The sequence below is a fragment of the Labrus bergylta genome, chromosome 5 (genome assembly GCF_963930695.1).
Source record: "Labrus bergylta chromosome 5, fLabBer1.1, whole genome shotgun sequence".
Lineage (NCBI taxonomy): Eukaryota > Metazoa > Chordata > Actinopteri > Labriformes > Labridae > Labrus > Labrus bergylta.
Window position 1 is genome coordinate 5,824,972 of NC_089199.1, and position 26,788 is coordinate 5,851,759.

A 26,788-nucleotide genomic window follows, 5' to 3' on the forward strand; every position below is an offset into this window, starting at 1 on the left:
AACAGATATGATTGGCCACGCCTGCTTTAGTGAGTTCCCTAGTTGGGCCACCCCGGTAAACAAAACAAACAAAAAAAAAGTCTGGACACCGCCCTGCCCAGCATGTGGCTCAGCGTTGGATTTTTGAGATTAATCGATTTATTGCTGCTGGTATCAGGAGCTACTTTTTCAGAGTTTGTGTGTGGTGACCTCACTTCCTTTAAATTCCACATTATTAGTATTTAGACCAAATATATTTATTTCATGCAGCTACTTCTAGAGAAAGGCTAGGTTTTATACATCTTTTTTCCTCTTTAGCAGTGATACTTGAAATGACCTGATATCTTAAAAAAGTGGAGTCAGTGGAGTAAGTGTCCTTCAGACATTGTGGCAGCAGTTTGAAGAGCCTGTTGACTTTTTCCATTAAGATATTGCTCTGTGCACATATCTCTGTTCAAATAAACTTTTCCCAGTTGTGGGAAAATCCCCAAATTGTCTGATCTCACTAAAGATCTATGGATGAATGGAATCAAATCCCTGCAGCCAGGTTACAAACAGGCAGAAAGCTTTCTCAGAGGAGTGAAGGCTGAAATAAAGTCATACCTGTGACTCTGATAAAGATATTCAACGATCATATTTGGGTGTAATTGTTGGCTGTCCCCATAGTTTTCTCCATGCTGTTTGTAAGAGAAGAATTATGTGACCTTGTGTCAATCTAAACGAAAATTAAAAATGGCTCCTGCATGAAACATTCTTTTGCAGGAGTCATTTTCTGCTGTAAAAACCTGCAGCAACGCGGAGCGGTGAGTTTTGGCTTTGTGCATATCCTCTGCAGTTACTGCATTTTTCATGGCCTGTTCTGTCTTCATCATACGAAGTCAATTGACTGCAGAGAGCCAGCAAGACTAATTCTGTGTCTACACTACGAGCCCGCTGCGCGTCGGCAGATTCAAACGCACCATATTTGCAGAATGACTGTGTAGAAATCACTTGAGGGAATTTGTTGACATTTAGCGTTTTAGTCTCTCCTCTAGTCTTGTTTTCTTTCTGTTTGTGTCCGCTCTGAAGAAAATAGCTTGTTAGCGTTATTGAAACCAACGAACAAGCTTTATAGTGATTTGGTTTGAATGCAAACAATGCTGACAAGCCACTTAGTGAAGTGCGAGTGTAACGCAGAGGGGCTGAGTCTGCTGAAGGACGATAACAGGCTTACATGCCTTCAGAATCTTACAGTGTAAAGGCTGCAGTGTTGTGTGTACAAAGTATTCATACTGTGGGATTCTTTGAATGTCTTACATACAAATCATGCATTCTTTGTTTTGTGTGCATTGTGTTAATGCGCTTTAAAACCTGTTATGATGCCAGTTTGCACGCTGATCTTACTGCGAGTATTTCTGGTACTTTAAAACACATTAGAACAATTCCTTGGCTTTCATCCCAACTTGACATTTCCATGTTTTGCTTCACGCTCGTGTCTGGGAAAAATAAAATTGAGCAAGATGTCAGCGGCTCTGTGAAGAACAAGATGGCATTTGAGTGAGACCCCTGCAGCTCCTGTGTGCCTCCTGTGAGAGACTGAGAAAGCTTTTTCTCAGAGATCATGATGGGAGTCAGTGACAGAATCAAACCGTCTTTTTTCCCCCCCTCTCCTCTCATTATTTAACAGACATGTTGTCACAGATACTGCAGCTTCTCCAGATATGACATGAAGCAGCAGATCTTCTCTGTGAATGCAGCTGATCAGTGATTCCTACCCGAAGACACAAGAACAAGTGAGAATGAAGTGGCTCAGCCAATTTCAAAGACTTCAAACTTGGTAAAAAAAAAAAAAAAAAAAGTTATGGGTTGTCACGGCACTGGTATTTTTAAATTTATGCATGATTCTAGTCGAGATTAAATGATATCGATACTTTTTAAAGATGCAAAGGTAACAAAAATAGAAGTCATAGGTACTTTATTGTTTTTCCATTACACAAATTTGCATCCAAACAATTGTGCAATTAAGACATTGCTCTCTCTCTCTCTTGCTTGCAGAAGCTTTGGTTAAAAATATGACTAACATGAAGATGTGTTTGTTTTAAAGCTTTGAGTCCTCTTCAATACTATCGATCTTTAAAATAACAGAGATAGTTGTAGCTACTTATGTCTAAGTACACTTATTTTCACCCGCCTCACACAAAGAGTCGAGTTAATCAGTTGCAAATATTACCTCACAATAAACAGAAAGAGCTTTTGAGAAAACCGAAAGTTATCACAAATGACAACGGGAGAGCCGAGAGAAACGCGCAGCATTTACCTGCTTCTGCACACACAAAGCGCTGTATTGTGCCTTTAAGGTCACACGGCCAATCAAATTACTGTTATTGTTACTCTGAATCCACAAAAGGTTCAGCTACAGTGTGTTGAATTCAAAGCTGGAGAAACATCTTTTGAAATCACTGTTTACTGTAACTCGAGTAATTAGTGTTGTGCAAACAGTGGCAGTCAATGGCGCTCTGTTTTTCTCAGGGCCTGCGCTATCACCGTGTTCGGAGTCTCGCCTGTAATTAGAAAGTTACACAGTGAAAAGCCACGCCGTGAAAAAAGTTCAGCCCGCTGCAGCTGCACGAACAAGTCTGTCAAGGCGGGATCTTTGTGTTTGGTCAAAAACACAAAGATCGGAATTCTTTTATCATCATTACTTGATGAATGTGTTCAACAAACACACCGCCTGAAACACAGAGTAGTGTATGTTCTGGCACGGTGATTTCTCTCTCATCCTCTCAAGAGACGACCTATCACATGGAGCCTAGTATGCAAGAGACATTTATTCAAACCGTTTAGCAAATCTGAAAAGAGCTGGACCATGCCTGTATATAAAAAAAAAAAAGATGGACAAGGCTACAGCTGCCTCAGGGTGAAGCCAAAATATTCAGAGCTCCCCCTACTGACTGGCTGCGGTATAGGTCATAAATCCCACCTCCTTCATGTCAACACACGGGACAAGGGGCAAACTGGAATAAAATATCATCATGGTTAGTTTATCAGAATTATTTATGATCAAGTGTTCTTTTAAAAAAAAAAAAAAATTCTAAAGATTTATTTTTGGGCTTTTTGTGCCTTTAATGTAGAGATACATTGGATAGAGTTGGAAATCAGGGTGTGGGGAATGACATGCAGGAAGGGAGCCACAGGCGGGATTCGAGCCTGGGCCGCCCGCTTGGAGGAGCAAGGGATTGCGCGCACTAACCACTGTGCCACCAGCGCCCCAAGTGTCTTTTTTCTGAGAACTTCAGTTGTAAGTTTTTGATGCAAACATCAGATGTAACGTAATGATTGACAGCTCTATTGACATATTCGACTCCTGCAACGTTCTTCACTGGATTAGCAGAGTTTAGGAGGGACGACGAGAAGAAGCATAAGGAATATGTCAGTCATTGAACTTTGCATAAATGTGATCGTCGGCTGCAAACCAACACAAGAATCTGTACGGACCTGAGGGTTAATTTATCGACAGGTAGCACTAACATGTGCTTTGGTTAGCAGAAGGAATTCAGAAGGAATTCTGGGTCTTTACCAGCCAGCTTCCTTCTGCTCATGTCTTCACGAGATATGATGTCACCAGCACTAACATGTGCTTTGGTTAGCAGAAGGAATTCTGGGTCTTTACCAGCCAGCTTCCTTCTGCTCATGTCTTCACTAGATATGATGTCACCAGCACTTGTGGCAGCAGGAGTTTTTGCTTCAATTTTTTTTAAAAACCGCAGGAGATGGAGACATGGTGTTTATATTTAAACAATCGATTACTGGACTGATCTCTAGCTATAGATAAGCTAATGGATAATAAGTCATTTTCAAACCTTATCCTATCAAACTGCTGCTCGTTAAACCTTCTTAACTGCCGTTAAATGTTCATACATGTGTGGTGATATTTGTGTGTTACGTTACGATTTCATGTCTAAAGCGACGTACTGCACATCTGAGAGGAAGTATGACACAAGCAAAGGGCTAGACATTAGGAAAAAATGTCAGTGAGAGAGGCAACCTTTTTATTTTTGTGCACAGTTCAAATGCACACACCACATTTTACATTCTCATCATATTCTCCTCATATTGAGCAGGCGTAGTTCAGTGCAGCTCTTAGTGAAACACCAGATGTGCCGCCCCTGGAAGTTCTGATTTACCTGCAAAACTATCCAAGAAAAAGACACAACATGCTTAGAAATGAATCATCGCATCAGCGTGGGTGTGTTGCTGTTAAAGCAGAGGTCTTAGTCCAATGTCTCATACGGTCCAAGAGCGCACTGAAGCTGCAAGGAAGCAAATGTGGAAGATCTTAAAAGCAGGGCAAATATTACTCAGTCATACATAGATGTCACTAAATCCATGAGGGCGTCTGGCAGAACTGATATGTGTGTGTGTGTGTGTGAGTGTGAGAGAGAGAGAGAGAGTGTGTGTGTGTGTTTTGGCAGTCATAGTGACGAGCGAGAGGAAAAGTAGGAGGACCCCCTGCCAGGCGTCCTCATGCATTACCAACCCGCAGCTCCTCAGCACGCATCAACCAGCACATACCAGGGTGTCGAGCTTTTATACTGCCGGGGGCAGGTTAGCTTTTTAAAAAAAAAAAAATTTTTAAATATGGGACAACTTTCAACTCTCCATATTCGTCTGCACAGCTGCAAAACTCAAACTCGCCTGACACACACACTCACACACACACACTGAGAGGAGGAAGGAACAAAAACTGACACGAGGAGTAAAATAAAATGTTTTTCACCGTTTAATTAAAACTGATTGTCAGGAAAATAAGACGCAAACTTGTGCTCGGTGTGCTTAACTGAAATAACGCAAATGAATGTATACATGTGTATAAATATTTACATACACACACACATACTGGTACATCACAAGTATGTACAAATGGAAAATAAGTATTAAAGTGAGTTCAAGCAATCGTAACTTCAGGGAGCATTTTCAAACGAAGGCAGGATTTTAAATCAGAGCGCACCTTCAGTTCAGATATTATAGATGAAGTCACTGATGCAGGCAGAGTTTGTTACAGCTAGTTTCTGCAGTGTTATTGCCTTCAAACAGATGTCGTTTCGATGCAGGGATGGATTACAGCTTATTTCCGGACTGTGGATTTGTGCCGCAGCAAACTTAAGAGGAAGAATAAAAAAATAAAAGTTCCCAGTGATGCTTTGATCAGAGTCAGTCAGAATAGTTCACCTGAAATCTGCAGTGTTGATTTTGACACCAAGCACCTTCAGGAAAGATTTGAGGAATCATTCAAATAAAAATAAAAAAATTAAAAAAATGAGTCACAGTCGACTACTGCCACCTTGTGGAGGAACAAAATCTCTTTGTGATAAAGTGCTGCTTCCCCCTCTGATCACACTTTCCCCCCCTGATGTCACTTTAACAGCTACACAAGTGACAACAAACTAAACTGATTCCATTAATCTCAAATCAATCACCGGCAGTAATTAAAAAAACACACAAGATTCATGGGTTCACCCGAGTGTTTGCTATTGAAATGCTGGAAAACAAAAGCTGCTCTCAACAGAAAACACACACACACACGCACGCACGCACGCACGCACGCACGCACGCACGCACGCACGCACGCACGCACGCACGCACGCACGCACGCACGCACGCACGCACGCAGTCAGTCAGTCAGTCAGTCCCTCATCTGCCTCAGTGGTGCTCCGTGAAATGTTAGAGGCGTGTTGGAAGCTTGTCAACAAGTGATGCTAAACAGTATAAAGTTCAGACATTCTCATCAGCATCCAAAAGTTTACCGAACATAACGCGTGCGATAACTCCAGCAGCTGAAAACGATGTAAACAAACTAAGTGATCGTGCAGGATGATGGACAGAAACCTGAAGGAAATCAATCTTTAAAAAACAAAAAGTTAAACCGTCCCGCTAATCCTTTAAAACTCTCCTATATTTCAAAAATCAGCTTTGCTAATCAGTCCCTCACTCAGTGGCAGTATACGATCGTCCTCCTTACATTCAGGTCTCGAGCTGATCTGCTCTGCTCGCTCGACTTTGGCGTTCTGTCCTTTTTCCTTTTTTTTTTTGTCAAACCATCGCTCACGATGCCGCAGAGTCCTGGCTCGGTTGTCCATCCGGCACCTCGTACTTGAAGACGACGCTGAACAGCTTCCCTCCCAACCGGTCGGCGAGCCACGAGTTCTTGATGACGGCCATCTTGAGGCTCTCGCAGCTGAGCATGGCGTAGTAGTTTGTGTGGATGGCTCGGCCCATTCCCTCGATGATCACCAGGTCGGTTTTACGCTCCCGGACCACATTAGCCAGAACTTTGTCCAGACGGCTGGTGAAGGAAAGAGGCAGAAGAGTTAAACCACCACGAGGCATCTCTCTGATACATTCACATAAAGCAAGTTACATATTCAATGGGTTAGGGTTAAATATCCAATAGAGCTTCAGGAGAGATCTGAGAGATAGATCTGTAATCTCCGGTTGAAGAGAAGTCCCTTAAAAAAATGCAGAATAGTAAAAATAACCAACCTCAGATCCAGGCAGGGTGAACTGGAACCGCTCTGAACCAACGTCAGCCTGTCCTCACTCAAACCCGCCCTACACAAAGAACACACTCATGTTGATTTGACGTCTTATTCAACTTTTATGTAACCGTCAAAGGGGATCAATGGGTGCTCTGAAAACAGATTATTAAGGATATAAACACTACAATAAAGATCAATGCAGAAACAAAGTCTGGGTAGGATTTTAATTAAGCACTCTAAACTTTCATTTGTTGGGTCTCAATGGAATCGCAATGGATTGTGGGATGTGTAGTTCACTCCTGGGGGAAAAAATATGCACACAGTCTTGTATTTTGCTTTTTTGTTCCTTCTTCTAAAAAATGTTGTTTTGAGTAATCAAATGTCTTCTCGTCACAAGTGTTCAGGTAGCGGTTGTCTTTTTGTCTGGTTCTAGGATTAAAAATGTTGATTTAAGGATTTTCTGAAAAGTCAATGGAGGATTTGAATGTTATAATTTACTTCTGGAACCAGAGCCGGCGTAAAAAGTGGGTGGTCACTGTGGAGCTCTATAACCTGCATGATTGTAAATATACTCACTGAATCACTGGATCCATGGCAGCGATTCTTTCAGTCAATATTTGCAGTTCACCATTTGTGACGTCATTTAAAGCCGGACCGGAGTTGCTGGCCAACACAACCTACAAGAAAACAGAAGAGTTGAATCCACATTTACTCAAACACATCGTCTCTTAAAATGCTGCTGTTCATATCTCTCACCTCTGTTCCTCGAGAGAGGAGCTCTCTGACAAAAGGCATCACTCCTAGAATGATGTCTACTCCACTGTTATCGACGAAAAACAAGGCACACCTATGAGGAGGACCCTGCAAGAGAAAACCAGGACGGATGTATTAAAGGACTGATCCACAAAGGTCCAAACCACAGAAAACACAAAGCAAGTACAGGAAATATCCACAGGAAGCAGAATGAACCTGCCATGAAAAAGACAACAAGTAACCACCGACCTTTAGTCTCTCAAACCACCGGTCAAAGGAATCGATGAGCCACGGCCGCTCTGCGAGGTAAACACAGAACATTATTTATAAAAACACATCAAACATATGAAACAATCAAGTCAGTCTGATAGATATTTACCTTAAAAGAATTTAGATTGTGTGTACCATTTCATTTATATCGGTCTACTTTCTTTTTAGCATTGATGGTTTTTTGGTCATGAATATTTATTTTTTACAGGGACACGTGGTACAGTTTATTTTCTACTTCTATTTGTAGTCCAGGTTTTCAAAGGACTGTTTTTAGTCACATTTAACAAGAGAAGGATGGTAATCTGAAGGCTCAAATTTGTGCTGTGTGCTGTTCTCACTTCAGAGGCTCTTTTTATTTTTTTAACTAACTTATTTTCATGTGGCACATTTTTATGTATCGTTTTTCTTTGCAGTATGATGCTGCCAATACAAAAGGCTAACTGACATGGCATGTTTATTGTTTTTGAAAATAATACTCATGTTACATCATCTATGTGAGTGTATGATTCAACTCTTTTGTTTCAACAGTCATTGAATCACAACACTTTTAAATTCTAGAGAATCGCAATTCAAATAAAATCTGTGCCCAAGTACCATGATACAATCAGATCAGGAAAAAAGCATATCGACGCAGCACTTCTGATCCCTGTTGGTGTAAAAACTACAAAAGGTAACATTGAAGAAATAAAGACAATATGCGAGAAGAGAAGATGAAGAGAAATATTTGGATACCTTCCAACTGTTGTTTCGCCTGCGCAAACCCAAACTCAGGATCAGATTCGAGGACACTGCAGGACAACAAAAGCAAACATGCAATGTCAAAAGTAAGTCAGGTGTTTTCTACAATTCTCCAATTTAGGTGGCGGACGCTTTTGTCCAAAGAGATGTACATCTGAGGGTAAGAGCCACACAAGCAAGGATCTAGAGAGGATGAAACAACATCAGGAAGTGACATCATAGAGGGAGAGGCTGGGATGACCAGGAGCCCAGACTTTGAGAGGTTAAATTGAAGGTAGTTCTTTCATCCATTTAGAGACACCAGCAAGGAAGGCATGGCGAAAACCTTTCCCTAGACAGAAGTGTCATCTAGCATGAATTAGAGGAAGAGCTGGGTATCGTAAGCATAGCAATGGTATGAGAAACCATGGCAGCGGATGATTGCACCAAGTGAGGTAGTGCATATGGAGAAGAAAAGGGGACCGAGCATTGAGCCCTGAGGCACCCCTGTGGATAAGCTGTGTGAGTTGGACATTTCTCCCTTTTCGAGAAACTCTAAAAGATCTCTCGGAGAGGTAGGGCATGACAATCGGGGGGCAGGTACTGAGAGACCAAGCTCTGGGAGTGTGGAGAGGAGGATTTGATGGTTAATTGTGTCAAAAGCAGCTGACAGGTCTAGCTTCTTAAAAAGAACAAGAATAATATGGATGCAGAGATATTTTGGGTTAAGATGCACAATAAGCAGTTCATATGTTTTTTTTTTTTTTTTTAACTTTGCATCCACAAAGCCAATTGTTTGTAGTCTGACTGTCTGAGAGCTGCTAGGTTATCAAAAAAATGCAACACTGCGAAACACAATAAAAAATGTTCAAGGCTGTAGCAGCATGAAACAGAAAAATATGCAACCAAAGCTTCTCCAATCACCAACAATCAGACAGACAAGAGTAAACAATCAACCCGGCTGCTCGGGGGAAATAAAAACTACCAAAGTTGACTCACTCTGACACGGCCTTGGCTCCCCAGTCAAACACATTCCCGGCCAGGACGCCCCTGACGAGGGCGAACTGTCTCTCCTCCCAGCTCAGCTCGTCCAGGGACTTCACCGCCTTCTGGTAGTACTTCAGAGCCATGTCGTTCTCTTTCTGTTTGATCTACGAGAGAACAGACGGATGATAGAGATGGATGGAGCACAAGGCATCCAGAAAAAAACAATTTTATGAACAAGACTAGAAAAGTGCTTAATGTCATGAGGTGGAAAACAATGATCTCTAACATCATGGCATTGTGTGTAGAGTTGCTCAGATACCATCACTAGTATTGTTAATGCCTCAGTTTCAGCCTAAATGGAGAATAGGGCTTTAATAACTATACCAGTCAATTCACTAATCAGATTCCAGCTGTACATTTTTTTTTTCCTTTGACATCACAGAAAAATTGATTTTAGATTAATAATCTTATGATGACAGTAAATGACGACAACGTGCTGCTAGCTGAAGATGTCAGCGAAATGACAGCAATTCTTGAATTTCCTGTCTAACAATTTAAGGCATTGGTTCCCCAACATGGATCCGGGTGGGGCTCTAAAGGTTAGATGGCTCTGTCTATGTCAAAATAAGATTTTCACATATTTACCAAAATCATGATAACACTTTCGGATAGTTTATTATAAGGTCTGTAGATAAAAAAGTGAAAAATAAAATGTAACTCAAAAATATATGGCTCCTTAGTCGGCCACACAAATAAATCAGGTTGAAATAAAACAATTAAAGTTTATGTTAATTTTTGACAGAAATGTATCTTTTTGGGGGGTCCTGAGCGAGCTCAGCCTTTTTTTAGATTCAAGTGTCCCATCTACCCATATCCAATTTATCTTAACGAGTATGTGCTTTTACCGGCTCTTTTGTTAAGCGCCTCGATAATATATCACTTGAATTGGCGCTATACAAATAATGATTGATTGATAGATTGATTGAACTGGGAGGGGCTTCATTGAAAACGTTAGGAACCACTGTTTTGAATTTATGACAATAAAACTATTTAAAATACACAAAATAAGATATTTTCTGTCCCTGGTGTTTCTTTTTAATCATCATAATCAGGATGTTACGTCTAGGTTGAACTGCTGCTTGAGTTAGCATTACTTGTTTCAGGTCAGGTTTCCTTAATTGCGCGAGACAAACTAACAGCAACAATAATTATGTCACATGCACAAAGCTTTGAGATATATGGTGTATTTAAAATAAAAATTAATAATGTTGTTGTTGTTGTAATTAATGGCACTGAGGGCCTCTCTGTGTCAGCCGATAAAATGGTATCAGAACATTCCTTGCAGACTGAAACATAAGACTCTTTTTTTTGGTTGACATATCAGATCAGTGAGGCTCTAACGAGCTGTACAGAACGTGTGAAGGACACAAAGAGCAAACAAAATATGTTGATAGATTTCACTCAGACCTTCGAGTAGGGATCAGGAAAGTTGAACTCGTTTAAACAGTGTTCCCTCGTGTCTAACAGACTTCTGACTGTGAGGGATCCATAAGCACTAGGTGAAAAGAGAAGCACTCTACATTAGCCAGAGAGAAAAACAAACACACAACGGGGCGGCGGCGGGCGGTTCACAGCACTTTTCACTGTTGTATTCATGCTATTACCTGAACAGATAGGGCTTGTAAAGTAGTTTGAAACAACTCTCTCAAAATGCAGAAAGGTTTTCTGGAATTTGTGAGTTTTTTTGTTAAAGTTCAACAAATCGTTTACGTGTTCATTTCTGCAGTTTATGCCAATGAACCATTGACTGACACGTGATGGTGTCCTGCACCCCACTATTGTAAACTTGAACAGATTTTACATGAAGAATTGTAATTTACAGAGCACTTCAGTAGATACAGAAGGTATGAAGATGTGAAACTAAAGCAGAGACTGAGGAAAAGACTCGAGGTTTAGTCCACTAAAAGCATCCAGTGGTTCAAACAGAAAGAAGAAATAAAAACCTGTCCTTACAAAGGCTGTTGGCGGAGGGTCTGAAGTTTGTGTCGGTATTTTTGACGGAACTTCTCGGCTCGCTCGGCGGCCTCCGGCATGTCAGGCTGGCTCGCTACAGCTCTCTTTACCACCTGCTCAGAAAACATAAAAACATCAGTCACCCACGTTTACAACTTCTGCTGCAAACAAACAAAAAGATATGACAAAACATTGTCACTTTCTGGGTTAAGTGGCTTTCTTAACTTCAAGGATAACTGGATAATAAAAGACTACGTAATGTGCTATCAAACTGTTATTGATTTCCAGTGTGCGACGCAGTCTCAGTGACGTCACACTTTGGTTTCTAAAGAGGAGTTTTGAAGCTGAACAATGGTGGTCGCCATATTGAAAAGACCATCTCAACCTAACTTTCAATCAATCTTGTAACTGAAGGAGGCAGCCACCTGTCAGTCAAATCAGCCATGCCCCAAATTATGCTTAAGCATGCACAAACTCTTAGCCTCATATTCCACTCTGTACAATGTTCATACAAAAATGTTGTGCATGTCTGATGAAGGGCGAGGGCCCGAAACGTTACTTGTGATTATTCCATTAAATTCAATTTAATTGGAGCAGCTTCTGGTGTGCAGACTCAGTATTTTTCCTCTGGACAATGTACCAATAACAAAATGAGCTATTCAGGCCAAAACGTATGTTTAAAAAAAACAGCCTTTTTTGACATGGTGACCTTACAGAGGTTTAGCAGCCAGCCATCTTGAATTCTTAAATCCCGTTCCCAGACTTTAAGGACCAAAGAGCTATCTTTAGGCCGGGTTGTTTTTGTGTTTCAGTTTGAATATTCTAAGAAGCAAGTTCCTTGCTAGCTTTCTTTTTTTTTTCTTTTTTAAGACAAACACTTCAATATACTGAATAAAAATGAATTTTTCAGCTATTTTATAGAAATCTTGAAATTATAACCCCACACTAGAGATGCATTACTGACTCACAGTTCTTGGGAATCAAATATTTCCAATGCAATGGACTATTTTTTAACCATCTTGGTCCCTTTTTTCTTTTAGATTTTTGCTCTCAGTTAGAGTTAATCCACTCTGTCTGTGTTGCACACTGTGGCCCTACAACAAAACATAAACTGCCATCCCACCCCGTCCAGCGCGTCTTCAAAGCAGTAGAGCCAGTACTCGCGGGCCAGAGCATCCTCTATGAGGTCCACAGTGTCGGGGATGTACGATGAAGGGTCCTGCAGCAGGGGCAGATTCACCAGCTTTCTCTCCAGGCGGTCCATCTCCAACATGTCGAACTACACAGAACAAAGACACAGAAGACGTGATTTTCTGTCTTATCTGACAACTTCGACCACTCATTGTGTTTCTACCTGTGAAAATATAACAGACTATTCCTGCAAACTGTTATTCTAGGATATCTTACCAAATCTGTCCTCATATATATGAAAAACATCGGTATCCTTTTACTGGTTTTAGAGGATTTTTTATTTAGACGACTATGAAGAAGAAAGGAAGATTCACTATGAAGGAGGGAGGAGGAGGGAAGGTTCAACCAAGACTTAAAGCTAAAAGAAAGAAGATTCATTTGTCTTAGGATTCAATCAATACTCCATTAGAGGAAACCTGTTGTTACTAAAAAACAAGCTAAATCAATAAAGATGTCTTGAGAGGCAAAACACCAAAGATGAGCTAATATTTCACCTGCAGACTAGCATCACACTTTCACAGTTTGCAAAGGAAGACTAGTTTATGAAAGCTGGGAGGGGAAGCAGGAAATATTAGAGGTTAGAATCAGTATCAGGGCAGCTGAAGCTAACTGAGGTTTACAGCTTCTCATGCTCTACGTAGGCCTGCAAGCTCAAAGTATCACACCAGTCAAAAAAACAGTCACACTCTTTTATTTTCCATCTTCACAGTAATTCTTTCTACGAAGCAAGAAACATGCTTTTTCCACCAAACCAGAGCTGAACTAAAAATAACCTGCTTTCAGGGTGAGAAAACAAAGTGAACGCCTGACATGACTAAATACTTGAGTGGAGCACTAACAGCTGCACAACAAAGCGTTGTGAGCAGGAGCAACACGTCATCACAGCAGAGCACACAGTGAAGCACACCGAGGTACTTACAGGAAACTGGAGGACAGAGAGTTAGGTGGGAGGAACAATGAGTGGAGAGGAAAACAAAGATGGCCAAAGATTAATGGATGTCGTTTTATGATGTCGGTCAGTGGTGAAGAACGACCACAAAGGACATCAAGAAGAAAAATGTAAAATAAAGCCTCAGTGGGAGAGACAAATGGATGAACTCAAAACAAATAAACCATCAGCCGATAGACTGTGAGAGCTGTTTTGTATCTAATCGTTTTTTGTGTTCTCTGCAGACTCACCGTTCCACTCCGTGCCCGCTGCATGGGATTCATTTCTGGAGAGACGCTCATCAGGCCGGAGCTTCCTGCATAGTTCTCCCCCCAGCTGTACTGGTTTGGATCTAGAAGAGAACAACATGAACATATCAAGTACTTTCCTGGATTATTGAAGACGTTGAATCTCTTTTAAGTCCAGTAAAAACAAAGTGTTTACATCACAGAAACTGTAACAGTTATCCTTTTGACACCCAATAGGGTTCAGGATCAGGTTAGGACAATAATGTGCATTTGTTTTTTTGTTTTTTTCCTTACTGTCCTCCTCTGCTCCTTTAAGAAAAGCTCCAATGGCTCCCAGATAACCTTCATGTCTCAAGAACAAGGCCTGAACTTCCCCCTACAGCAACAAAAGAGGAGAAGGAGGAGGAGGTTAGATCATAAGAATCTGGGTTAGAGGTTCATCTCTTAGTCCAGCTGACAACAGACCAAGTCCAGGACTAAAGGGAACTTATTAGGAGCTCCAAGACACTCGTGTTCAGCGTGTAATTTAATATAGAAGTCATGCTTTAAGAGGACAGATTGGGGGGGGAGCTCTTCATGCAGAGGAAGAGCTCTTGCCTTTGTGAAGAAGTTGATGCTGTACGTGATGGTGTGCATGGTGACAGGATGTCCTCTGATGAAGAAGCCTCCAAAGTAAACCCTGGACAGGTTGTGCAGCTTGGCATACAGACAGGCCAGCTGTCCGATGTCGTTACTGATCATGTGGAGTAAACTCTTCGCCATGTCTTCTTGAGAGAACTCTATGAATACAAATATAAATATATAAAAAAGAGGGGAAAAAACACCTCAAAGAGCTGAAGAAATGCTTAAAAAGTTTTTTTTATTTTTTATTTATTTCCCATTAAGAGTAAAAGATCAGATACTCTTCAGTGGTTCTTTATTCACTCACTGTGAATATTTAGCCCATTAAAGAAGGAAAATAGTTCAATTACTATCATGTGTAAACTGCTCAGTAGTTGCTCTGTAGCTGGGTCAGTGACAAATAAGGGTTGTTCAGATGACCAATTCAAAAATCTTTTAAAAACACAATTTGAAAGCATGCATCAGGTTCATTAAAATGTGAGATTTGTAGTCATGTTGGTTTTGTGTTTTTTAAAATGACATTTAAACCTTTTTTTTCAAAAGGTAAGACTAAATGGACCAAAAAATGTCAAGTGGTGTAACCACTGAAAAATTAAGAATATTGATTCTTTTATACATCTAGAGTATATGCAAGCGTACTCATGATTTTAATTACTTCATTTTAAAATAGCACAAGAAAATAGATTTTATTAGGATTATCCCTAAATTTATAAGTTATGCCCTTTTTCAATACTGAGCGGGGCACAAAGCTGTAAACACTTCTGTTTTCTAATTAATTTTTGGCAAATTATGTAATTGTTAAAAAAACATGTTATTTCACTGCAATAGAGGACTACTTTTATTCCACTTTAATTGTCCTGTGTTTTATTATATTTTTTACAAGAAATACTGGTTACAACAATTGACGCAAACCAGTTACACCAACTGACCATGCTGCTTCTACAGTCAAAGGCCATTGTTTCTTGAAGAAATTGTTGTTAGCTTCCTCCATTTCATGTTTGCTCCATCTACCACAGTGCACAGAATACCAGTACGCTGATGACAGTAATGTAGCACATTTGTCTTAAACACAGAATAGTATAAAACTGAAGTGAATAGATCGGCCTTTTGGATGGGTCTCATAGATCGGCAAATTCTTACCGATACCTGATCTAGCTGTCTTAGTCAGGATCGGTGCATCCTTAATTAATTCATATCTTAAGTAAATTACAACATCTGACCAAAATCTTCAGGGAGAATTCATTTCTTCAGTATTTGGAATAAACTCAAGGTACTTGTGCCCTAATCAAAGGATAACATACCTACAGGCAACACTTTTACATCTCTGCTTCTTTACATCATGGCCATCACAGCCCAAACAGCATTGCCACCTTCTATAGTACCAGACTTTGGCAAGCAAGCTCCAGGTAGTGACATGCTGATACTACCTACCCTACCACAATAGCCGACACATCTAAAATGCAACTACTGGTGCCAATATTACAGCATACATACATATATTAGATTATATATGTTTAAAGGTGCACTATGTAGATTTGGTAGTGAAATTTTTTAAGTTGGAGAAGTGAAACAATTCTTTGATATATTTTCTGAACTGAATACACAAACTTTATTCAAAGTAAAAAATGGATCCCTGGAACTCTGTTTGGAGATATAAAGTTACCAGGAGAGTTACGCTTTCACTGTTGCGGGCCCCCCACCTTAACTTCTCCAGTAGCATTTTATCTTCAAACAATATTACAGGGACCACATTTTCATCTGAGGACAGTTTGTGTTTAGAGTTATGATGGACATATACCACATAATCTGTAAATTTCTCCAACTTTCACATTTCTCTACCAAAACTACATAGTGCACCTTTATAAATGTAAGTAAATGGAACACAAATATGCAATTTGAAGCTAAACATTTACAAAATGCCAGGGTATTTTGTCCTAGACCCTTGATAAAAAGGTTGTGGCTGGATAACCACTTTAATCAACATAAAAAAAATACTGATATTTGACAAAAGTGGCCTCTAAGAGAAAGGCTTGTCATAAAAGTCAAATAGTGTAACTGGTTACACCATTTGACATTTCCACTTCAAATCAAATTTGACAGGCATTATCATGGAGACCTATGTAAGCACATTTCCTGGTGTGAACATTTCAAATCAAATTTTCGAAGTGAATACAAATTTTTATAATTATCATAAATTGTTAATGTTTTTCTGAGGTCAAACCATTTGACATATCTGACCACGCCCTTAAAATGTCAAATTATCTCATGTTTTAAAGAGAGTTGCTAAACTTGGCCTGCAGCAGTTAGGACCATCAGGGGTTCTTCTTTGTGATATCATCTCTTGTCACATGATATGATGAATATATTAACAAAATGGCTCCTTCAATGGTGGTTACACCATGTTGACAATTTGGAACTTGACTGGGTGACACGATTTCCCTAAAATAATTATAATAATAAGAACAATGATGTTCCATTACTTTTATTTAATATTGAACAGTTCTATTGTAAGATTATGCCAGGCTAGTTCATACGGTGTTATATGAAAATTTAACCTTTTTAAAGGAAGTTTAATTCTTTGATACAAAGTTTCAGCGGTTACACCACTTAGACATTTTTGCCTAAATACCCCAGTTATTCTCTAAAAATGGATAATAAATATAAATTTTAGACTAGGTCCTCAAAACAAAGGATGAAAGCATGTCATTTGTGCATTTATTTTTAAATTTTAAGCCTTTAAAAGTTAACTAAACCTTATGGACACAAAAAAATGAGCGTCACGTCATTGACCCAGCTACAGATGGCTGGTAACAAGCCGGAGATATCTGTTCTGTTCTGCAGTCCCCACATTTCATAACAGTTACATGATCATGAACTAGGCTGCATCAGAACTGGGGCAGAGGTCATCAGTTCTCTTCAACAAGGACTTCTTTTCAGGCTAAAACCGGATCATTTAAAGCCACATTCCTGTCATGAATACTTCACAAACACAACAGAGACATGTTCTTTAAACTTCCTCCTGTGATGTTAAGTTTGCAGCTGTGCAGGGGATAAATCAGCCGGGATGCACAGCGGTTATAATTACATTAAATAGTGACATCATGACGATTTAATTAAAAGTAGTTTTGCCTACATTGGGGAAAAGTGTAAGGGGATCATCACGGTCATTGATCTCCCTAACTTTTCTTAAACACACACGCACACATATATACCATAATGTATTACGAGGAGCCACATTAAATCATTGTGTTCATTGTCACCTTTGTTAGCAGTCGCTGACTTTCCAAAACTGCTCGCGATCAGATCTCCAGTCAAGCCCAGAGACCCGTACGATCCTCCGTAGATATCTTTCACCAGCATGTCCACACTGGTGTGCTGCCCTTTGGAGGCCAACTGCAGCAACTCGTCAAATCTCTACAAGAGAGAGGAATGTAAAAGTTAAGGAGGCTGGTGTTTCCAAAATATCACACCTCGCAGACATCTTCAATCTGAAACGGATACTTTCATCTGATAACAAATAAAAAAAACTTGTTTTTGCAGCCCACCTTTGTTTTGGTGAGTAAAGCTCCAAGGCCCCAAAACGTCCCTCCACCTATCGAGCTTCCTCCTATTCGCTCAAACTTGTCCTCTGATTCAACCTGATGCAGAGGAACAGAGGGGGACACGGTCTATTCTGTGAGTCACATATAAGCAGAGCTTATTCAAATAAACAGAAGTCCTCTGAAAGAAGGAAAACAACACACCCTGCACTATAGAATCAGACATAAACATGCCATCACACAGCGACATACCGAGGACAACATCAGTCTGCAGAGATAAACTAAAGTGTGTCCGCATGTTGGTTTGTGTTAAATACCTTCCAGCAGCACAGAAGGACGTTTAACAAATACTGAAGTTCTAAAGTCTGAGGTGTGTTAATACTTTGTCATTGTTTGACTAGTACCGTGGTGTATTTGTTCTTGTTCTCTCGTTATGTGTCTGCTCTTGTCTTTTTTGTTTTTTCTGTGTCTTCTGAGTCCTAATGGGCTGAACTACCTCTTTTGGTGCATTGAAAAAAGTAAACTACTATAACTAAGACTGCTATTACTGCAGCAGGTCTGTAAATATGAACGGATAAAGCCTGAGTGAAGTCACCAAAGTACCCAAAAGTACAGTGTGTGTCAGTGATGACTGTAACTAATCAGAACTCAAATTTTCTGAACCACTTCATCTTGTTAGCTTGACATCAAATTGTGTGATAAGTGGGCCCGGCCTCCCTTGAGAGATGATCGGTTACCTTGACGATGGACACACCAGAGCCGATGTTTACGAGCAGGTAGGGGAAGATGTCCGGCTGAGTCGTCTGAAAGCGGAACTCTGAGTCGGCGTGCTTCGCGTACACAAATGCCTCATGGGGAATGTTCCTCAGCACAAAGTTGCAGCCCTTTATGAGGCAGGTCATCTCGTCCTCTTTGTCCACTCTGCAGAAATGAAGCACGCAGCCAAAAAGACGTCCGTCAGCTTGAGTCATTCTTAGCCAAAGCAAAACACAAACTGACCTTTCCTCCATTTGGGAAGTCATATATAACATATAATCTTCCTTTTACTGATTGATCATCTTTTTTTGTAGACAGAGTTGCTGTCTGAAGCCATACATCTTCATATGAAGGGCACATGTTATTGTTTATTCTGCCGTATGCACAAGATATATAAAGGATTGAAATGTCGTTTTCTCTTGACCTCATACTACAGAAAAACATTACAACTCAAAACAGACACAAACTATAAAATAAATAAAAAATCCTATAGTGCACATGTCAGTGTGCAAATATAGCCGCAGTGAACGCAGCAGCAGTCCTGTTTAAATATTGGCTTCCTGATAGCTAGAAAGGGCCAAACATATGTGTGTCGATGCAGAAGGTAAGATATAACAAGCCAACTATAATGTGAATGTTGTTCACAGTTTGCAAGCTAACTTAAGCTCCACAATATTCTGCATAGATTTGCATAAACACTTGTCCTCTGATTGAACCTGGTTCACAGGAAAAGGGCAGGATGCTGCTTTGTGAATTAATCAGACACGATGAATAAGCCCTTCCTGTGTTTGTTTTTACATGCAGCTTCAGATCAACACACTAAGTGACACAGCACAGGCAACGACTGAAGCCTTGCTCACACTTGGACTGAAAAGCTCCCGACATTTGCGGGGGGGGGGTAAGCTGGATGTGGAAGTCGAGTGCATGATGTCAAAAACAGCTTTAGTCGTTTGCTACACTTTCCGCTCGTTCACTTACTTGAGTCCGAGTTTCCGCTCGATGAGTTCTTTAAACTTGTGGGCTCCTCCGCCCGTGGCTTTGATGACTTTGGTTTCAGTGTTGACCAGATGGTCTCTGATGAAGTCCAAACATGTTTCGATGTAGGCATTTTCAAATTTGATAAAGTGAAGGCGTGCGGTGACTTCCTCCTGCACTGATATTTCGTACAGCTTGTCACTGGAAGCCTCCTGATGGGACAGGAACACAGACGAGGAACATTTACACTAATTGAAATAACCTCTGGACACGCCTCCTGTGTGGTATCAGTAAAACTCTATCTTATTTAACTATGTTAGAGGTTATGCGTTGTTGGCTGTATTTTGACATGCAGAGTTAGCTACAGATAACAGCTGGAACTGATTCTTGGGAAACCTAGGTTTTTAGAGTAACCAAAGTGGAGAAATTACCTTTGCAGAGTGGTCGAAAGATCGCACTTTGGCCACTTTGTGTTGCACAGTGGAGTAGTAGGCCAGCTTCGTGAGGGATCCACCTGTAAAAGAAAGGCAGTATTGATAAAGCCCGATAAGAAGCCCTAAAGATAACATAGGCAGTAGGAGTAAAAACTAGGTCAGAATCCCGACGTACAAAAAAAAAACGTGTAGTAAACTGTGAAATGCTCAAGAGCAGAAACCTTAAAACCTTCTGGCTCTTGATCTATCCTCTTGAAACTCGTTAGACTTTCACCTTTAAGGTAAACACCATTTGCTGCCAAAGAACTTCGGATTATATACGTCTTTAAGCAGCTGACGGGGGCTTTGCCTTGTTTACTTTCTCCTAAAGTCATGTGTTGTTGTCATAGTACCAGACTGCGGCGGAGCCGCTCCACAAACACGGAGAGGAGAACCTTTGGCTGAAAAAAATGAATTAAACTTTTAAACCAACACGTACCTATGTCAATTGCAAACCGCTTTGCATTCTCCAGATTGCGGAATATCTCGTCGGGCGGCAGAGTAATGCTTTTATCCATGGTGTGAGTACTTGTGCTGCTGTCAAGTCGAACACATTCCGCCATGGTCGACAATGATTTGACGCTGCGTGCGTGGCGTGCGTAGAGTGCGTGCGCGTCTCACTTCGACCAATCACAATTCACGTACGGTCCGAGGCGGGGGGCGAGGGGCGGGGCGTCACTCTGTAAACATTTACCCACAGAAAGCTGCACAGAACCGACTCATTCTTCTTTTCTTATTCTCTCTGTCGATCTTCACTCTAAGATTAGGATTTCTTTTTTTTTTTTTTTTTTTTTTTTACTTTTCTAACCAAAAGTCAGTCATTAAGGCAGTTAATGATTGTACACAAAGTACGGCATTTACCTCTTCAGCAGAACTTGAAGTAGGTGTAAAAACCACTGTAAGCACGCCATTTCCTTTCAGTTAAAATATTTTTATTCAAACTGAGATTGATTCAATTGTTAATTTTTAAACATTAACTAGTTTTTCTTGTCCAATAGGCCCTCCCTTTAACAAGCAATAACTTGTAGGTGGATTATCAAAGCAAACTTGTGTTGAGAAGCCACACTTTGTTTAAACATAATAACCTCTCAGCCACAGCTCACTGTGTTCCTGATAAATACCTGAGTTGGTTGTATTTTAAAACATGTTTTGCCATGTTAAATAAAGGTACTGTTTATTTTTTCCCAATCCTGCTGTGTGCAACCCAAGCAGTCGGCCCTTCACAAGATAAATGTCCAGCGTTGTCAGACTGAATTCAAGGGGAAATTTGAATAAATAATACAAGCAATCAGTGAAATATTTCCATAGTTTGATGGAATTGAGCAGCCACAAAAAATTAAAATGTTCACCCAGCAATGACACACCAAAGCACCGACGGGGATGTTAGAATTTTGTTTGGTGTTCAGTTTAGTCATATTAGTTGGTGTTGTTTATTTAATTATGCCAACAATCATTCTTTAAATAAAATAGATTTTTGATCATGTTTTCTTTTGCTAGTGATTTAAATAGTAAAATTAGTTTTGCATCAGTATTTTGCTTAGGTATTTGGGTAACACTGTGGGCACCTGAGGTTATATAGGTGAGAGGCAGGTAGAGGACCAGCATGCACCTGGGTGGGCCTATGTTTTTTTTTTTTTTTGTTTTTTTTTACCAGCGCAAGAGAGGCAGCAGGAGCCATGGTTTACTTTGTTCTTTTGCTTGCTTGCTCTGAAGAAATAAACCATCAGAAACAAAGATCTTGTGCATGGACAATGGATTTCATTTGCCTGCGTAGACCACATCCCCACGGTGTATCAGTGGCCTTTAGATCATTTTTGATACAAGTTTTATTTAGATTTTTGATGGACAAATCACCACTATAAAAAGTGATACAGTTCTAATGGTACATCGCTTTAATAATGGTTTTTGCTTTGTCTGAATATCTCTTTAAAGGACGGGGAAGGACAAGAAAAATAACTAATTACTTATTGATTCCTCTTTATGAAGTGATGTGTTGGTTTATGAACTAGATTATATGTAAACTGTTTGGGGGGATAAGATACAACCAATACTAACTGTGTTAGTATTGGTTGTATCTTACCTCTTGGATTGTTATTATTTGGGGGATGGTTCATGTTGTGACGTTGTCTTAATGACATCCCAGGACATAATAAAGAAAAGAAAATATGCATTAATTCAAATATTTTTTCTTTCATTGATACAGGAGTCCTGTGAGTTTTGGGGTGTTCTACTGCTCTTGCACAGTATAACCAGTAGAGGGCAGCGCTCAGCCACAAAATAAATGTGTTTCTTTTAAAAGGATTTAGGAGCTTATAGACAGATGACTAAGACAATCACAACAGGTGCTGTTCATGATTTATCCCTGTATTGTCACTGAATTCAGACACAGTTGTTTCTGTGACGGCCCGTCTGCTGTGATTCATTTACTGCTGTTTTCTTTCTGTCTCTGTTTCTGTTCTGAGCAGGAGATGACACACATCTGGGCCTGGTGTGCCCCATGCTTAAAACCAGAGCAGCAGTCATTTTTGTGGAGACCTTCAGTGAGACTTTTATGACCTCACTTCTTTGCCTTTGGACACAACACAACACCCATACAGTATTTCCACGCTCCCACACCTTACACAACTGACTTTAAAGATTGTTCAAATCTACAAGTTTTTGCAAGTTTTAATTATTTTCCTGATTAATAAATTGCTTCGTTAAGTAGTATACTCAAGTGTCTCCCATCTTTGAAACAGTCTAAGAGCCGGGCTGTGACATTTCACATCTACTTTCTCTCTTCTTAAAGAACAATAGGACACAGCTGAAGATGCAGTTGATGTTTTTTTATTCACATGATTCAGTGTGCCAAACATAGAGGCACTAACGGTGATGATACATCACAAGTACAACCTTGTATTCCAAGACAATTTGCTCAAATAGAGCCGAGTGAACGAGTTTAGTTTCTTTATAAAACACAGGATATTGTTTAGAACAACCTAAACAAAGTGAACAGACTCTCTAAAACTGAGAGAAAATAACATTCAGATAAACAATTGTTGACACAACAAAACATGTTGATTAAAGAATGTGAAGAACCCAACATGGGTCTGATGTCTTTTACAAAGTAAAAAAAAAGAAACTGCTACCAAAAAGTAGCTGTGCTTTCCCGAAACCTGTTGCTGAATCAATCTTAGAACAGACTGAAAAACAGGTGTCATAAAACTGGCCAGTATTGGCCAAATACTTTGATTATATAAATCAATGAGACGATATCAGGTATTCACAAAATACAATGTTGTGCTATTTTACGACAATTAATATTTTTCAGACAGAAAAGTCTGTAATAAAGATCACAGATGCAATCAGATTTGGATCATACAACATGCATGACAATATTTTCTCTTTCTTAAATTGAAAGAAAACAGCTTCCGTCATTTCCTCTAGAAATTAAAAACAGAACAGAACAGCCTTCTGAACAAACAGAAGAACAAGTACATAGAATTCAGTCCAGTATTCTTTGACCAATGTGGTCTTCTCAGTTTGTCTGGTAGTAACTCCAGTCTGTAGGTGTCTACCACGGCCTCCAGGGGGCGCTGTTGACTGGACTCTTCTCTTTGGTGTTGCTGGTCTGGACTGTGGAGCTCAGAGGAGAGAAGTCAGCCTCTCTCAGGTTCTTATCAGAGGAAGGCTGCAGCTTGTTGAAGTGGTTCAGCAGTCTTCTCTGGGACTTCATGTTCACTTGCTGTCTGGACAGAAAGTGTGTCGTCTCTTGGACACAGCTGGAGAATCCCTTGTTGACAGCTGCTGAGTTCACAAGCTGATGCTGCTGCAGTCGTCTGAGGACACAAACTGTCATCTCCAGGATGTCTGCTTTCTCCAGCTTGGAGTCTGGCTCTTGTTTGAGGAACTCTGGACCCAGGAGAGACTTGAGCTGCTCAATGCTGCTGTTGATTCGCTCTCTGCGTAACTTCTCCACCTGAGGCTTTCTGAGCTGCAGAAAGAAAAACAAAAATCATTAGTCAACTTATTCTGAGAAGCATGTTAGTGTAAGAAGACATCTTCAAATGAAAGGGTTCAGTTTTCTTGGATCTTGAATTTACCTTGTGGGTCAGAGTCAGATGCTCCTGAGAGTTGGTCATTGCTGCAGTGATTGTAGGTGCCATGTCTGGATGTCTGTGCTGTAGAGGTCTCTGTAGAGAGAATCTGATCTCTGCTGGCTTCATCCCTCCTATTTATAGTCCCACATCTCCATATGAATGTGTGGGTTTGGGTCTGACTGGAGTTTCCCACAGTCTCAGCCAATCAGAGAGCTCGTTGAGACAATAAGGCATGTGGAGCGGCAACATGCTGAATGCTGTCAATGCCTGAGGGACAATGATTAGATCTCAGGGGAACAGGTGGAGGACTCGGGGGGACACGCTCACAGAGCTCTGGGAAGTGTTGACCCTGTAGAGAGAGATGATGCCAGGATCAATGACTTTGACTGAGCACACGCTCATCAACCTGCACACACTTTGGAGACTGACAGGGAGATTATCTTCAACAGTGTTTTCTAAAGGCTTGCATCATGATCAGGTATCTCAAGTCTTTTGGGAAACATAATCATGCAACTAATCATAATTGTTATAAATGCACGAGCGTAATTAGGTTTTGGTAGACAGTCATAATAATCTATTAGATGAAAGGCTCCAGATGTTGCAGATGTGTCCTGCAGGTCTGGCTGTCAAACAAGGACATTTGATGATAATAAAGAAAACTGAGCTGCTCATGAAAATGATTAATCAGAGCATTTTAAAAGGGATTCAAAAGGTGAAGAGGATTCTTTTTATCTTAACGGATGTTTTGCTGATTGACAAAAAAACAAATACTGGTTGTTATAACGAGCCCAAAAAACTGAATATTGGCTTTAAAAAGGTGAATGATGTGTTAAAAAAAAAAAGAACCAGATGTGTTTTGTGTGTGGTGACAAGTCGTCCCAGTGAGTAAAGTGCTGGTCAGGGTTTCCCACCCTGCGTCCTCTGAGCTGTGATCGATACAACAAAGGCAGCACGAACGCCTCACTGGTCACCATGAATGCTGTGACGCAGTCGGACGGGGGGGCTGACCATCTGGATGTGGTCAGAGAGGGTCAACTTTAAGGACCTAAAGAAGAGGCGGGGTTTATGTTTGAAGTTTGGTTCAGGAATTTGAGAATGTATAGAATTCAAACATATCTCGACTCCTCATCCCCCCCCTCCAAAAAAAAGGGAATTAGTTGTCAAAGTAATTTACATAATGGAGAAAATAACTTCGAAAATAAGACTAATGCACAATTCACTGACTGACAGATGGTTTCCGTGGCAACAAGTGATGGAGGATTTATAGACCTATGGGGGGGAAAGGGAAGCTGTGCTGACTTATTTATTTTATGGATATTATACAGCGGATGGATGCACATACTGATGAAATACTGAGATGACACACTAGTTGTGTGATCAGTGATGTGTGTGTGTGTGTGTGTGTGTGTGTGTCTCACTTTCTGTGTGTCTGACTGTTTTCAGTGTGTGCTGTTTTATTAAAAAATGATGTAGGCCTATGAAATGGAATATGTTGGGCTCTTGTTCACTGAATGAAGACAAAGGTGTGTGTGCCAAAACATGAAGCACAAACAAAAAGATTTGTTGTAAGGGCAACTTTCCTGAGACAGTCTGGCATCCAATCTAAAGAATACATAAAAAAGACTCAGACTAAAAGAATGATCTGGGAAGAGAGCGGGAAAATGAAGTTGGCGGGAGCTACAGACTCGGGGACCACATCAGACAGAGGCCGAGGCCGACAGTGAAAGGAGATAGAGGAGAATAAGAAGTTTGCGTGAAGTGTGCCAGCTCCCCCTCAGAGATCCCTCAGGTGCTGCAGGCTCTGAGGATGTTAATCAGCCTGAACTGTGACTCTGCCGCTCGCTGCTTTCCCACACTCCGTCCATTCACTCAACAATAGACATGTGCCTTGTTAAATGCTAATTCATCCCAACGGAGCAGCTCCCGGCACTGCCCCGGAGAGGGGGGGCACTTTGTTGTTCAGACAGTCTTCAATTAGGAGGAGAGGGACGGAGAAATAAACACAAATGTTTTGAGTCATTAACAGACACTTTATTGAACGTATTAAGGCGCAAATGTCATATTTACATCGAGCTTTAAACTGGAACACTTCACTTCTCTCCCCTACAGTAAGCACGAGGACGAACTTAAAGCAGGAATGTGTATCTTCCAAACCAGGGTGAACCTGTGGAATAGTTTGATAAAGTTTAAAAAATCTTTAAAAATGTTTCAAAATAAAGCGGTGATCAAATATAAATTTGATATAAGACAGTTTGTACTTTTTTTTTAAAGATTGGGACTGATGGTGGTGTCTACTTGTTTTGATCTTTTTGATGTTTTGCACGTCATGATTGGAATTTTTATTTTATTTTTAAGCTTCTGATATTTCATTCTGTTTTATTTTTGTTTTAACACTCGTGGCCCTAACAGAAAGTGTTCCAGAAAAAGATGAAGCTTCATGCTGCACCTTCTCAGTTGGTTTAATCTCTCAATATATTTATCTGTATTTGTCATATAACTTCTGCCATCCTTTGCTTCCTGTCTCAGTTTATTTGAATGTTTTGTTCTTTGTCCTGTCCCTCCTTTGTGTAGAGCCTCCTATATGAATTCAATCGATTATTAATGTGTGTTTTTTAGTGGGGAGAAACGATCAATGCTGAACAAAATAAACAACAACTATTATTTTGCCAGTATCAGTAGAGTTGTAATCACTCTGATCCTTTAAATCAAGATAATTCAGTCTTATTATAGTGAAAACATACATT

The 26,788-nt window shown here is 40.3% G+C and overlaps 2 protein-coding genes across 2 annotated transcripts; both read right to left on the reverse strand.

The window, feature by feature from the left end:
* Positions 1–3,986: 3,986 nt before the first annotated feature.
* On the reverse strand, positions 3,987–20,561 carry pank4 (pantothenate kinase 4 (inactive)). The gene is made up of 19 exons (XM_020629415.3): positions 20,405–20,561; positions 19,924–20,006; positions 19,496–19,704; positions 18,499–18,682; positions 17,768–17,860; positions 17,483–17,636; positions 14,199–14,380; positions 13,896–13,977; positions 13,605–13,705; positions 12,358–12,513; positions 11,235–11,347; positions 10,689–10,776; positions 9,234–9,385; positions 8,250–8,305; positions 7,497–7,546; positions 7,251–7,355; positions 7,071–7,171; positions 6,499–6,567; positions 3,987–6,301 (listed from the first exon to the last, which is right to left on the reverse strand). The coding sequence occupies exons 1-19, from the start codon at positions 20,526–20,528 to the stop codon at positions 6,061–6,063; spliced, it is 2,343 nt and encodes a 780-aa protein (XP_020485071.1). The 5' UTR covers positions 20,529–20,561; the 3' UTR covers positions 3,987–6,060.
* Positions 20,562–22,775: 2,214 nt separating this feature from the next.
* Positions 22,776–24,185, reverse strand: LOC109980860 (transcription factor HES-5). Its single transcript, XM_020629407.3, has 2 exons — positions 24,048–24,185; positions 22,776–23,938 (listed from the first exon to the last, which is right to left on the reverse strand). The coding sequence occupies exons 1-2, from the start codon at positions 24,168–24,170 to the stop codon at positions 23,519–23,521; spliced, it is 543 nt and encodes a 180-aa protein (XP_020485063.2). The 5' UTR covers positions 24,171–24,185; the 3' UTR covers positions 22,776–23,518.
* Positions 24,186–26,788: the final 2,603 nt, after the last annotated feature.